Source organism: Genypterus blacodes, unplaced genomic scaffold (assembly GCF_046128005.1).
Source record: "Genypterus blacodes isolate CSIRO-AG114 ecotype Tasmania unplaced genomic scaffold, CSIRO-AGI_Gbla_v1 ptg000055l_1, whole genome shotgun sequence".
Classification (NCBI taxonomy): Eukaryota; Metazoa; Chordata; class Actinopteri; order Ophidiiformes; family Ophidiidae; genus Genypterus; species Genypterus blacodes.
Window position 1 is genome coordinate 3,719,083 of NW_027466867.1, and position 13,662 is coordinate 3,732,744.

General features: G+C 42.8%; 3 protein-coding genes across 4 annotated transcripts; 2 read left to right on the plus strand and 1 right to left on the minus strand.

Annotated features, from left to right (window-relative positions):
- Window positions 1-129: 129 nt before the first annotated feature.
- On the plus strand, window positions 130-6,188 carry samd8 (sterile alpha motif domain containing 8). The gene is made up of 6 exons (XM_076151619.1): window positions 130-283; window positions 1,805-2,384; window positions 3,064-3,159; window positions 3,259-3,376; window positions 3,482-3,632; window positions 4,023-6,188. The coding sequence occupies exons 2-6, from the start codon at window positions 1,828-1,830 to the stop codon at window positions 4,325-4,327; spliced, it is 1,227 nt and encodes a 408-aa protein (XP_076007734.1). The 5' UTR covers window positions 130-283; window positions 1,805-1,827; the 3' UTR covers window positions 4,328-6,188.
- A 363-nt stretch (window positions 6,189-6,551) lies between these two features.
- Window positions 6,552-10,213, plus strand: LOC143001813 (non-selective voltage-gated ion channel VDAC2-like). Its single transcript, XM_076151620.1, has 9 exons — window positions 6,552-6,674; window positions 7,364-7,438; window positions 7,528-7,577; window positions 8,021-8,173; window positions 8,261-8,313; window positions 8,398-8,625; window positions 8,725-8,875; window positions 9,216-9,273; window positions 9,368-10,213. The coding sequence occupies exons 2-9, from the start codon at window positions 7,372-7,374 to the stop codon at window positions 9,457-9,459; spliced, it is 852 nt and encodes a 283-aa protein (XP_076007735.1). The 5' UTR covers window positions 6,552-6,674; window positions 7,364-7,371; the 3' UTR covers window positions 9,460-10,213.
- A 149-nt stretch (window positions 10,214-10,362) lies between these two features.
- Window positions 10,363-13,649, minus strand: LOC143001814 (catechol O-methyltransferase domain-containing protein 1-like). Of its 2 annotated transcripts, none has more exons than XM_076151622.1 (7): window positions 13,485-13,649; window positions 12,148-12,272; window positions 11,948-12,053; window positions 11,695-11,813; window positions 11,272-11,326; window positions 10,764-10,897; window positions 10,363-10,661 (listed from the first exon to the last, which is right to left on the minus strand). In XM_076151622.1, the coding sequence occupies exons 1-7, from the start codon at window positions 13,558-13,560 to the stop codon at window positions 10,509-10,511; spliced, it is 768 nt and encodes a 255-aa protein (XP_076007737.1). In that variant the 5' UTR covers window positions 13,561-13,649; the 3' UTR covers window positions 10,363-10,508. The 2 variants fall into 2 exon arrangements, with proteins under 2 accessions (XP_076007737.1, XP_076007736.1); XM_076151621.1 differs by lacking the exon at window positions 13,485-13,649 and adding an exon at window positions 13,001-13,129.
- Window positions 13,650-13,662: the final 13 nt, after the last annotated feature.

Consider the following 13,662-nt stretch of genomic DNA (forward strand, 5'->3'; position numbering starts at 1 on the left):
ACTCTATCAATGATGTAGTGTAGTATTTCCACCAGTAGATGTCACTGTATGCCTACTGATGTGCCCGACCTTGGTTTGGGTGTGAATTCGTGTGCGCAGCTTTTCCACACATTACAGCTTTGTGTTTACCGTGACGCCACCAGCGCGGAGGCGAGGCGAGGCGAGGCGAGATGACTCCCAAGCAGCTGCCAATCAATCAAACAAGGCTTCTTCGTACAGTTATGAGATGCCGCGCAGCTAGAGACCTGCTCAGATAACTCGTGTTCTGGTCCGAGTCAGCGCGGTGAGTCAGCAAACGGGGCTGCATGAAGTACTTTAGCTGGTAGCTGAGCTAGGCTAACGTTAGCTTGTTAGTCTGGACTGAATTAGCCTGTTGTAATGTGAATATAAATATTTTAATTTTGTTTCTTTATCTACTTGTAACTCATCCACCTTTACGTCTCAGAGGAACATGTCGTCATTAGTTATTATAGGTCATATGTACCCGAGTTAGGGACCGTCCACCATGAGTTCTGTGACCGGTTTTAAAAAAAGTGAACATAGTGTTGTTTAATCAGTGCACAATATTACGATTTATATGTGAACTGTTGATCCCACTGAGGGGAAACATACTGACATGGACCAACATGATCTAAAGAACATGCAAGAAGGCACTCGGGGAGAACATACCTCTGCCAAGTCCTCATATTATCGCTGTCTCACGCCGGTTGCTGACACACAAACATGTTTTTTTATTGTTTAATGTCACATATTAGAACGTTATTTACAAACTTTTAAGAGTAGTTATAGTGAGTCCATCAAATCTGGTTTCACTAGTAGATCAATATGATGTAATGTGTATTGTGATGAAACGTAAAGTAGAACAACGTAAAACATCAAACCTTTGCCCAACTTGTTCCTGTCCCTTAATAACTAAATCAAAGAATACAGGACACACACATCATCCTGGACTGAAGCTCTAAGGTTCTGAAAGGGGAGAGAGACATTTTACTTTGAGACATTTATAGTGATTGATCTTAATTTAAGTCATCAATAGAAAGATTGTGACACTGAACGCAACATCAACATGTATCAACATTTACCATGCAGTTTTTCGACTCGCAGAACGGAAACGTGATTTATTTCTGTGACAAACTATTTGTCACCGTCTGGTTGATCGACTTGAGACACACGAGGCTTTGTACTGTAAAGGCTTTACATTGATCTATTGATTTCAGCTTAAGGGTGTTGTTTTGTGTGTTGGGAGGAGTGTGTGTGTGTGTGTAGAATAGTGTTTCTTTGTGGTTTGGTGTGTAGGGTGTGTTTAAAGTATGGGGTGTGTTTATCATTGTGTAAACCAACCAAGCAAAGCGTTACTCAGTCTTGACTCATGAGTTTGCAGAAGCGTGTGAAAGGTCTTGGGCCAGGAATTGTGTTGAATTTGTCTGTGGCGGTTATATTTCCAGCCTATGTGACACACTGTTGCCGTGGTTACCAGGGTTTGTGTGCTGACTTGGTAGAAATAAAGGGAAGGGAAACATTTTTGTTAAGCACATTTCCCGCACGAGGCAATTCCAAGACACACATATGCTTTTATAATTCAAAACAAAGAAAATACAATACATTTAGAGCTGACACATGCAAGTTATGGTTGAATAATACAAGAAAAAAGACTTGTCATCTTTATGTCATCATAGAGGTAAGTCCATGTTTGTAGAGGAGCAGGAAAGACTCAGCCTCACCTCACAGATCATGGCTCCTCCTTATTAGGAAGTTCAGTTATTTCCAAACAAGTGCATTTCAACTTTTGACATTTTCATTCCAGGCAGCCGTCAGAGCGAGGAGGAAATGACCCAGCTGAGCGTCCGCCGCTGGACGCCCAAACACGTGGCCAAGTGGCTGAAGGAAGAAGGCTTCTGTGACTATGTGGACCTGCTGTGCAACAAACACCGGCTGGACGGCACCAGCCTGCTGGCTCTCAGCGAGTACGACCTCCGCTCCCCTCCTCTGGAGCTCAAGGTGTTAGGAGACATCAAGCGGCTCATGGTGTCCATCCGGAAACTCCAAAAACAGAACATTGCCGTGTTGGAGGAGCTGGGTCTTCCCTTCGACGGCCACTCTCCCACGAGTCCAGGCGGGAGTCTAGACTGGCTTTGTAACGGAGACCCGGGTAGAGACTGTGACAGCACCGACACGGCGCCGGTGGGAGAGGAGTATCACCAGTACACCAACGGGAAGTACAAGCAGCAGACCAGGCGGCTGGATCCGGAGTACTGGAAAACAGTGCTCAGCTCCATCTACGTGGTGTTTGTGTTTGGGTTCACCTCCTTCGTCATGGTCATCGTGCACGAGAGGGTGCCGGACATGCGCACGTACCCTCCTCTGCCAGATATCTTCCTAGACAGGTGAGGTTCTGACCCATTACCTGGTAAAGAGACAGCTCAGCTTGTTATTTTGTTGTTATTTTGTCGCTGTTCCATGTTTCTGAGTCCTGTTCTTGGGTTTAGTCATCAAAATGATCCAGATAACGGTGCCATCTGTTCGCCTACAAAGAATAAGAGCAACATTACCTGTCAGCTTTATTGTAACGAGTCATCAGTGTGTTATTATTGATTATTGGTAAAGGAATCTGCCCGGGCTGAAACCTCTCTGGCAGTTATTGTGTGGGCCTTGAAATCGTGTGCAGAATAATAATGCCTTCATGTTTTTCAGTCATGATATCACTCCAGATGCTTGGACATGATAAAGGCTCCTCCTCCTCCTCTTCCTCCTTCTGTTAATATCCTGACATATCCAAATAGATGGTTAGACCTACTGGACACTGTGACCTGTTGTTTACCATCACAGCTGTTCAGAGCCGAGAACGGCAATGGGAATTTTGAGGAAAGTTGAAGATTATGTTTGATTGGAGTGATTTTGTATGAACGACTTCAGTTCAGTCGATTGTAGAGATAGAGACACACAAACGAGAGCCTCTCCTGAATCTGAGTCAGTTGTGTTTGTTCTGTACTTTAAACATGTCTAAACTTGTCACTTAATGACAGAGTTTTAATCTGATGACACGTGTGCTTTTGCTGGCTTCAGCGTTCCTCGGATCCCCTGGGCCTTCGCCATGGCTGAGGCCTGTGGAGTCATCCTCTGTAATATCTGGATCCTGGTTCTGCTGCTGCATAAGCACAGGTAGGTCTGAGCGTCGTACTGCAGCGGAGTCGCTAGATGCGGCGTTTACAATAAATCCACTTAGCTGTAATAGTATTAACTGTTTCCCACGTCTTGTAGGTCAATCCTGTTGCGGCGCATGTGCAGCCTGATGGGGACGGTGTTCATGCTGCGCTGCGTCACCATGTTTGTCACCTCCCTGTCCGTGCCGGGGCAACACCTGCAGTGCTCAGGAAAGGTAACGCTCGTCAGTTTAATGTGGATCAGATCTGAAACGGTGAAGCAGCGTCTATGTTCTGTAGTCTATGAAGAAAGAGCTCAGCCCTGACTTCTCTCCTCCCAGATCTACGGTGACATATGGGCCAAGCTCCACCGGGCCGTGGCCATCTGGAGCGGGTTTGGCATGACCCTGACAGGCGTGCACACGTGTGGGGACTACATGTTCAGCGGACACACCGTGGTCCTCACCCTGCTCAACTTCTTTGTCACAGAGTGTAAGTCATACCCATGATGATGATGATGATGTGTTCTGATTGTGGCCACTCCAGGATTAGTGTTTGTACTCCCAGCTTAATTGTTCCAAGGACAAAGTTACAAGGCTCTAAAACACCTACAAACATTTCAAACTGCGGGCACAAAATGGAACCTTGCCATTTCAGGAACAACCAATAAAGAAAGACTGAAACTGTGCTTGTTAGTCCACAGATGAGATGCAGGCTCATATGTCACAGTCCTTCTCTATCCTCTACAGCCCAACACAGGAATGTCCTGTTTTAATATTGAGGCTCTGAAGGCGATTTAGAGACTTAGTAAGACTGAGAGGTTCTGTTTTGCGAGCGGATGTGATGTGATGTGTCTCCCTGTGCCTCTTGTGGTTTGAGCAGACACTCCTCGGAGCTGGAACTTCATTCACACACTCTCCTGGGTCCTGAATCTCTTCGGCATCTTCTTCATCCTGGCCGCACACGAACACTACTCCATCGACGTCTTCATAGCCTTCTACATCACCACCAGACTCTTCCTCTACTACCACACTCTGGCCAACACGCGGGCTTACCAGCAGAGCCGGCGCGCTCGCATCTGGTTCCCCATGTTCTCCTTCTTCGAGTGCAACGTCAACGGCCCTGTGCCCAACGAGTACTGCTGGCCTTTCTCTAAGCCCGCCGTGATGAAGAGGCTGATCGGGTAGCAGGGCAGCAGCACCGGTTAGCCTGAGCTACGTTTTTTTTTTCCCTTGCTTTCTCAAGTTGCCAACTGAGGCGGTGTGTGTGTGTGATAACCTCACTGACATAGACGGCTGGTGTGATCCTGCACAGAGCCACAGCTTAGCTTATTCTGAGACTTTGAATTCTTTTACGTCTTCTATCGCCACTCATTTCAAGCAGATTAAACAGCGCCTCCTGACTTAAACTGATACTCTACCCAAAGTCAATGTATCTTGAGATGAAGAGGGCGATGTCGAGCTAAAAGGTGATAAACGATTGCGTAATCTTTCCTCCCTGCTTTCACTATGGGGACAAAATTGCAGGTGAATCACTAAACTTGTATAATTTGCTGTATTTTGAGGGAAGTAAGCAGTAGATTACACTCCCGGAATGGTTTGAGAAGGTTCTTGAGACGCTCTTAACTTTTTGTGAGAACTGTTCCCATAGAGACAAGCAGAATCTGAAGCTTTTTGACCTCGGCTTCAGCCTGTGTTTCTACCAGCAACCTGCCAGCAACATGGACAGTTGTATTTATTGATATGTTATTTCTTCAATTTAACAAGTTATTAAATAAGTTTAGTCATGTTTGTAACAGTCTGCTTAACGTTACAGAGGAGCTAAGGAACATTTTGTAATTTAATTGGCCTGTAAGCGTAGATTTCTAAGTCACTTTTTAAGCTCTAATATCATGATAAGACTGACAATTCAATTATTATTTTGAGGCTTGAATCAGGATGGAAATGTTCGGTTATTTCCCACTTAGAACTCGGAACTTTGAATCAAAGCAATATGTAAAGGAGCCACATTACACCGTTGCTTTGATGTCGTTCATCTTGTTGCGAAACGGTTCTAGTTTGCGAGTGCTGTAAAGTCTTTAACACTTATTTAGTAACCTCATCTTGTCTTTTTGACCAGGTTACTAAACCCTGGCAGTGATGTCTGGCTTGTAAGATAAACGGTAGCAGATGTAGACGCTGCTTTGTGTCGGTGATGTACCTCTGCCTTCTCCTTAGCATGCATAGTGAAGAGTGTGTATCAGCCAAAACCGTTCAGTGACAGAGTGACGGAGTGAGTGAGTGACGGAGTGAGTGAGTGACAGAGTGAGTGAGTGAGTGACAGAGTGAGTGGCAGAGTGAGTGAGCGAGTAACCGAGTGAGTGAGTGAGTGACCGAGTGAGTTAGTGACAGAGTGAGTGAGAGAGTGAGTGAGTGCCCAAGTGACCGGCCGAGTGAGTGACCGAGAAACTGACCTAGTGACTGAGTGAGTGTCTTTTAAATTCCATTTGCCAATAATGTCTAGTGTTACATTGATTTTCTGTGTCAGATTGTCCCACGGTGGTCATGTTTACTATTTGGTAGATGTATAGTGTCTTTTATAAATCATAAGGTGTAAATTACCTCAAGTTAATTAAAATCTTCCCAAAATATGAACCCTCTGACATTGGTCTCAGAATTAGTAGTACGAGTTCTTAAGACTAACCCTTAAAATTTGTATTTGTTTATATTGCATTAAGTTATTTCCTTTTGTAAGTATTTTTGTATTTCATATATAAAGTTAAAGCAACATGCACATGAGGAAATATGTTTACAGTTGCACATAACGATGTATTTGTTTGAAACACAATGTGCTTTTTAAATGTAATGTTGTTTTCAGATTTCCCTCTACGTTTCAGATTGAAATTAACTCGCCACTGATCTAGTGTTGTGATTGGGTGGTTCAGAAAAGCATGTCAGCATACCTGATCATATTAGGAGTGTACATGCCATGACACGTGTTCACCCAGTCACAATTCTGCTGTATTAATAATTTCATGACCTGACATTTTCATTAAATAACTGAAATGGAATGTTTGGCCCAGTTTTATCTTCACTATTTAATTTGTATCTATTTTATGTGAAATTTATTATAATTAGAATATTACACGTCATTACACGTTATCAATACAACTATACATATTACATTTTAAAATTTCAAATATTTGTAAATGTAGATATTTACGGTGTGTTTGTAAAATTGCCAACTTTTTAAAAATATATATCGTTAAAGCACAATATTATAAATAGGATACAAAATACAAGATGTCTTACATTTGGCAAAGCTGCAAATATATGAAATGATGTATGTATTTGTTATTAAACTGTCGACTTAAATTGCTGATTTAAAATCTTTTCTCTAACATGACGGCTTCATTCCAGACAGGCACAGACACGAACAGCTATACCGTGCTTGGGGTCTTTCGGCACGGAGGTCAGCAGGGTGTTTGTGTCTCCTTCACTGCGAAGGACTCCCTTCTACTTTAACGACTTTAACACTTGAAACTACACAACACCGGTAAGTAATACATCTTATAAACATCTAATCAATTGTTACGTTTCAAATGTAGTTGAAATGTCAGTGTAATGAGTCTCGAAAGCCCGAATTGTTAACCAAATATCGCCCCCTATCGGCTGCCGGTAACGCCACCAACCTTCACAATATTACAAGTTTACTGGAAAAATATAACATTTAACATAAAATCAGCTAAATGCCTACAAAGACATATTACATTCCACCTGCATTTTGATTCTTTACATTTGAATTGTATGTTTCTATGTAATGGGAGGAAGTCAGAATATTTTACGTGCATTTTGCCACGTAATGTGACGTTACACCGCAAAGTGCATTGATTTTCTTTACCAATATGTGATCGATATGTGTGTTACAAAAATGTTAAGAGTGTTGTATTGGCTGTGTTGTATTTTATGAAATAGTATAAAATAAAATACTGTGCACATATCTATTAGCGTTTTAGGTGAACAGATACTAGAATTCTTTTATTTTGGTGACAAACAATTTACATTTACACAATAAACCTGAGCTTGTGATGGGGAAAAACATAAAGGTAACAGTTAATTTCACCAGGAAAGCTATGCACAATTAAATGATTACGTAATTGCGCAACTTAAAACAGATAAATAACACTTCATAAAACAAACGTCTTCTTCTATTTCCTTACTGCTGTTTTTGAACTGTCTTGACAGATATCATCATGGCCGTTCCTCCAGCATATGCAGACCTCGGGAAATCAGCAAAGGACATCTTTAATAAAGGATACGGTGACTGAAAGCAAGATAACAACACACAGATAAACTTGCTGTGTGAAATGAAATCTCACTCATAACTCCAGTGATCCTCACTCTTATAGGTTTTGGACTTGTTAAGCTGGATGTGAAGACAAAGTCTGGCAGTGGAGTGGTGAGTGTGTAGCTGTTAATAGGACACAGAATTCAGTCTTTTAGTCACTAGAAAGACTGGAAATGAGACTTAAGTAAAGGAGAGGGGCAACTCATTAGAGCTCATACCTCTGCCAAGGCAAATTATTGCGTAACCATGATCACCATCTTTACCAGTCAGGATAATCAAAGAAGTAAAGTAAAACATGTCTGACTTGGTCCAGACGTTCTTTATGTAAACTTTTGAAACTATTGACTTCAAATTATAGATAAAGATCCAAAAAGACTTAGAAAGAAATCTGTTGTGGTTCAACTGGGCGTGGCCTATATGGCATTTTCACTGCTTTATAGTGTAAAAAAACACAAAAAAATGTAAAAAACATGTTGAACAGTTCAGTCTCCTGTATCACTCTCAGGTGTGTGTGTATGTGTAACTTCTCTTTCTATCACTTTAATCCACTTTAGGAATTTAAAACCTCCGGCTCGTCCAACATCGACACCAGCAAAGTCAATGGGAACCTGGAGACCAAGTACAAGTGGGCTGAATACGGTCTGACGTTCACCGAGAAGTGGAACACCGACAACACACTGGGGACAGAAGTGTGTGTGGAGGATCAGGTAGGTTAACAACATCGTTTCACCGATCACACAGAAATTAACTGGTGTGACATTGAATGTGTCTGATGGAGCCTTTGTCGCCTCTAGGTCACCAAAGGGCTGAAGCTGACATTTGACACTACGTTCTCACCAAATACTGGGTAAGTCCTGTGGAAAAATAAGAATTTATATGGACAACAACCTCCAACAACATAAATATCTTGTTTCCTTTTCCTTTTGATCAGCAAGAAGAGCGGAAAGGTGAAGACGGCCTACAAGCGTGAATACGTGAATGTCGGTGTTGACGTGGATCTAGATTTCGCCGGGGCCACCATCCACGGAGCAGCGGTGGGCGGCTATGAGGGCTGGCTGGCCGGCTACCAGATGACCATCGACTCGGCCAAATCCAAAATGACCCAGAGCAACTTCGCCGTCGGCTACAAGACCGGAGACTTCCAGCTCCACACCAACGTGTACGCGTTTGAAAAGGAATGATTCAGAAAGTCAAAGTTCCCACCGTTATCCTGCTTTTGAAATGTGACAATTTGCTGTTTCTCCTCTTTTTGTAACAGAAATAATGGTTCAGAGTTTGGTGGATCAATTTACCAGAAAGTAAACGAGGAGCTGGAGACGGCCGTGACCCTGGCATGGACAGCAGGCAGCAACAACACCAGCTTTGGAATCGCTGCCAAATACCAGCTAGACCCCAGCGCTTCCATATCAGTGAGTCTGACTTTAAACTGTTTGTGGAGTTGTTTGTTGTGGAGACAAAGGCAGCAGATACTCCTGACATTAATATGTGACCTCTGGGTTATCTGGATACTGAGATGTTGCTTGTTATTCAGTGTGTAAACGCTCACAGCACACACAGCGATCAGAGCAGGTGAACGAGATCAAACCCACCCAAGTTGTAAACTCCTCTCGGTGCGCTCGCTCTCATTCGTGAAGGTGTTATGTGTGTGTGGGAGTTATGAGACGCCATCCGGGACCACGTGCAGCTGGAATCGCAGACGGCAACTCATGCAAAATAATGAAAAACTTAAGTTGTTTGTTTTGTCTCCAGGCTAAAGTGAACAACTCCAGCCTGGTAGGAATCGGATACTCCCAGATGCTGAGGCCTGGTAGGAACCTTCTTTGACTTTCTGATGTAATTCCAAACACCTACAAACGTTCATGACCCCGTGTTAAGGAAGGTTTCTCTCCTGTGATAACCAGGAATGAAGCTGCTGCTGTCTGCCCTGGTGGACGGGAGGAACGTGAACGCTGGGGGCCACAAACTGGGCCTGGGTCTGGAGCTGGAGGCGTGAGGAGCCGCCGCCTCTTCGCAATATGACGACTCGGCGGAATCCGGCCTTGCGTTTGTGTCTGGAGATGTGAAAACAGGTGAAGCCAAAACTAAAAGCTCAGTTAAGATGTACTTTCCAGCCCCTCCCCCCTCTTTATAGTTTGGTTAAGATCTCCTCCTAAGTGGTGTCGTTGTGTTTGGAAGCAATTTTCACAGAAATATCCAGAGACACCAAGTTCTAAACCAGTTTCACCGATACTGTATTTCCCCCATTAAAGCCCAAATGTTGTCTCCTCCTAAATACGGCCACCTAGAGATAAGAACAGCTGACAGCTCGTCTCCAGTGATAAAGAGCAAACTGAAACCTGCTGCTTGTGATGAGCCAGAGTTCCTCTCATGCTGCAAATGCTAAACAAACTATGACCTCCATAGTAAACATAAAGAATCATTCTGCTTAAGTGTGAAATGTGGAATCTAACCCTATTTTCTTTGCATATATATATCTTTATTTATGCATTAATTGAATTTGCACCTTGTGTGTTTTGGCAGTGATGTCGTGTCTGGTAACAGGGTTATTCCTTCAAAATAAGATTATAAAGATCTTTTATCTCTGATCCATCTGTTATCTTTAATCTACCGTGTGCTGCTGCTGCTTCTTAGGTTAGAAATAATGCCGACCATGCCAAATGTATTTGAGTTTTGCTCCACGTGATTAGAGTGAAAGAATATGAATGAATCATGCATGTTTGTCTCTGTGTTTAAAGAACCGAACACCAGTCTGGAACAAAAAGCCTGTTTGTGTCTTTTGTCAGCAGCTTTCATTTATCTGTGCTCCTGGGGGACGAATCTATACACAAGTATAAGTATCACCTGCAGAGACTGTTGAGTTTTGTGTTTTTTTAATCAAATTTAGTCTGTCGTCAAGTTGTTTCATTATTTCAAACATTTCCTTCTTGGACGCTCATCAACTGAACACAGGCTGAGAGGTTTTCTAAACAGGATGAAATGCATCCAGAGTAAAAATGCAGTGCTCAAGCTGCAGCCTGTGACGTGCCGATGAGGTCAGCGCTTCTATATTTTGATAGCCAGCGTGAGCCCGTCTCCTATAGTCAGCATGCTCAGGTTGATCCGAGTGTCCCGGTGAAGTTTCTTATTCAGCTTGTCGATGGCCACCGTGCTCGCGTCGTCTGGCTGTGGATTCAGCACTTTACCGCCCCACAGCACCTGCAGGAGCGAAGAGACAGGAGTTTTTAGAGGTTAACCTGCTTGGAATTACCTCACTTATGTAAAATATCCTGTATAACTCCCAAATTAAACCCCACTCACGTTATCGATTGCAATGATGCCTCCCGTCCTCAGCAGTAGCAGAGACTTTTCATAGTAACTGTCATAACCTTCTTTGTCTGCGTCTATGAAGACAAAGTCGAATGTTCCGGCCTCGCCCGCAGCCAGGAGATCATCTGGAATGCATCGAGACAAAAATGTGAGAAGTGGCACCATGTGGGTCAAAGCATGTCGACTCCTGGAAGTGACTTCAGTTTAAGATTCTGATAGAAAAATAGAATAAAATCAGGCGTACACGTCTGTAAACGACTCAAAACAGATAGAACTACTGATTCAGATTTGATGGCTTAACATGGAAGCTCGGACAGATGCATGTTGGGCCTTGGGGGAGGTATTCTCTTATCTCAGTGCCTTCTCTTGTATTTAATTTCCTGAAAATGGGACAAAACCGAATGAAACGGAGAAAGCAGACGGTTTGTTGTGGCTTCAGGACATTAAGCTTCCTTATTTGCAGTAGCTTGAGATAAGAAGAGAGTGTGTGTTACTCTACCCAGGGTTTTCACTGCCGGCTGCAGGCGTAGATCAATTTTGTGATCGACTCCGGCCTGGAAAACGGGAAAGTCACATCGTTATCTGACAGCAGATACATCCATAAAACAAAACCACTAGATATTAATATGTGTGACTGTAACTCAGTTCTCAAACTTTTTCTTTCACGCCCCCCTTTTATAGATCATAAGTTTTTCAGAATTCCAGTATAAACTCAGAAAAGTAAAGCCAGTGCTGATGCTAAATGCAGCAGATAAACGCACATTAGTCTGTTACTCGTGCAGCTCCGCGGACGTGTGTTACCTCTGTCTGATCATCCTCTTTGCCCCTTTGCATTATGGAAATGATAGAGTGCGTTACACACGGTGGACTGAGCCCCGGAGCTGGATCGTCCACTAATATTACCACAGAAGTGTAACTGTACCTCTTTCCAGAAGGGTTTGGCAATGTTGGTGTATGTCTCGCTGATGTCGCAGGCGATCATGATGCCATCGTCAGGTAAACCCAGCGCGATGTTCAGAGTGTTGTAACCTGTGTACACACCTGCAAAGGGACGACGGATCTTCAACAAACTGTAGTTGGCAGCAATGGCAATAATAAGAAACGACTGCATGGCCATTTTGCGTGGTGCGTCTGGATGTTTACAAGGTTTCATTGATCACTTCTGAGGTTATTACCGATCTCTATTGCCTTCTTGGTTTGAATGAGCTTTGCCAGATTGACCATGAACTGGGACTGCTCACAGGCCACCATCATTATGTTCCAAGAGTCTTCCATCGTCCTCTGTGAGCAACCAGCAACAAAGAAGAACGTGTTAGAACTAAGAGGAGAGCGAAACAGAACTTAACTGTCGTATCTGTGTACAAAACATCCTCACCTCTCTGAGCTTCTGAAGGACCGGATGCTCCCTCAGGGTGTGCTTGAGGACATACTGGACCAACGGGTTGTCTTTGCCCCCGCTGTGACTTTTGGAGTCGCTCATTCTCTTAGATTTCCTTCTACCTGAGGGCCAACATGAATGACAATGATGAAGAACTTAACATTATGACATCATGGAGCTAAGAGCATCTGAATCTGGCTGGGTCTGGTCTGTCTTTCAGGACGTCTGCTCCATACTTCATGATCTTATTTGATTCAGCTGAGATAAAACGTCTTTGGGAGGAAATTGAATTACTGCACAAGCAGCAGCAAAAATAAAGATATTAAGCGATTTCAAGACAATATAACTAACAATATCAAGTGTGGGGAATAGAAACTTTTTTTTTTTTTTAGTCTGCTGCTTCCATCATAAACAGACTCGCTGTCTCCTTACTGCACATGTGCCACTTTAAAGAGGGTCTATCAGTTTGACAGAGCGACTTTATTGAACAGTTTATTGTTACTTCTGTGTGTTAATACTATAAATTTGAACCTTCAATCTTTAATAATCACATCTGTTCAGCTTGTTTTTCACAGAAGATACTTGAACATGTCATAAGAAACTACTACTATTGTTATCAACAACAATATTAATTGTAGTAATGATTGCGGTAAAATGACACTAATACATGATAAAGACAATAATGACAACGGTAACAATAATAAATACATTCCTCTTATCTGCACCGGTAAGTAAACATAACAAAGTCGCCTGCCTGCCATTGCAAACTTCTGAATGAAAAATCGATTTAAACACGGTCTTTCGATTTAACAAATACTATGTTATTTAAGGTAATTAAAAAACATCTTACCAAAGTAAAAACCAGCGACAAAAACGGCTCCTATTGTAACAGATCCAACTAAAGCCTCTTTAGAAATAAAGCGTAACAACATGTCACACGGAGCAGCGCGTCACATTCACTTCCGCGTTAGAGAGACAAGGAAAATTACCGTAAAGAAGATAATATAGGCAGAGTTCAAAGCTGGTGGACAACAATGAGACTGTTCTGGACTGTTTCCCATGACTGCCACCGTGTTGTAGCAGTCACTATAAAACTGACAACACAGTATTTTAAACATATTTTATAGTTACCGCAGGCTAAAACGACTCCGTTTTGGGCGATCGTGCGTGAATAAAAGTTATTATATATATATTCTATTATATAGATATTTAACTGAGGATTAAGATATCGCGCACTGAAATTATGCAATGAAGATGACGTATATATAATCACAAGCCGTGCAAAAGAAACGGTCCAAAATGCAATGAAATGAAAATATGATACAGAAGCTTACCGTAGAGTTGTACACTTGCAGCGTCTGGGTTGTGGGTTTGAGTCCAGAGACACAACGCTCCCGGTTGTAAAGTCATGTAAAGGGGTCATGTGACCTGATCCGCCTCTGTGATTGTTCAGCCCCTTTCCAGGAAAATGGGTAGAATTTCTTTCCGGGCTACATGTTTAGAAAGAGCGGT

Bases quoted from the DNA above. Each gene is read 5' to 3' on its own strand.
- LOC143001813 (XM_076151620.1), top strand. From the start codon at position 7,372: ATGGCCGTTCCTCCAGCATATGCAGACCTCGGGAAATCAGCAAAGGAC. The intron at 7,439-7,527 runs GTGACTGAAAGC...TCACTCTTATAG, and splicing joins CATCTTTAATAAAGGATACG to GTTTTGGACTTGTTAAGCTG. The intron at 8,314-8,397 runs GTAAGTCCTGTG...CCTTTTGATCAG, and splicing joins ACGTTCTCACCAAATACTGG to CAAGAAGAGCGGAAAGGTGA.
- LOC143001814 (XM_076151621.1), bottom strand. From the start codon at position 13,082: ATGTTGTTACGCTTTATTTCTAAAGAGGCTTTAGTTGGATCTGTTACA. The intron at 11,327-11,694 runs GTACAGTTACAC...CCCGTTTTCCAG, and splicing joins CCAAACCCTTCTGGAAAGAG to GCCGGAGTCGATCACAAAAT. The intron at 10,898-11,271 runs GTAGAGTAACAC...GATGCATTCCAG, and splicing joins GCCGGCAGTGAAAACCCTGG to ATGATCTCCTGGCTGCGGGC.
- samd8 (XM_076151619.1), top strand. From the start codon at position 1,828: ATGACCCAGCTGAGCGTCCGCCGCTGGACGCCCAAACACGTGGCCAAG. The intron at 2,385-3,063 runs GTGAGGTTCTGA...TGCTGGCTTCAG, and splicing joins CCAGATATCTTCCTAGACAG to CGTTCCTCGGATCCCCTGGG. The intron at 3,377-3,481 runs GTAACGCTCGTC...CTCTCCTCCCAG, and splicing joins ACCTGCAGTGCTCAGGAAAG to ATCTACGGTGACATATGGGC.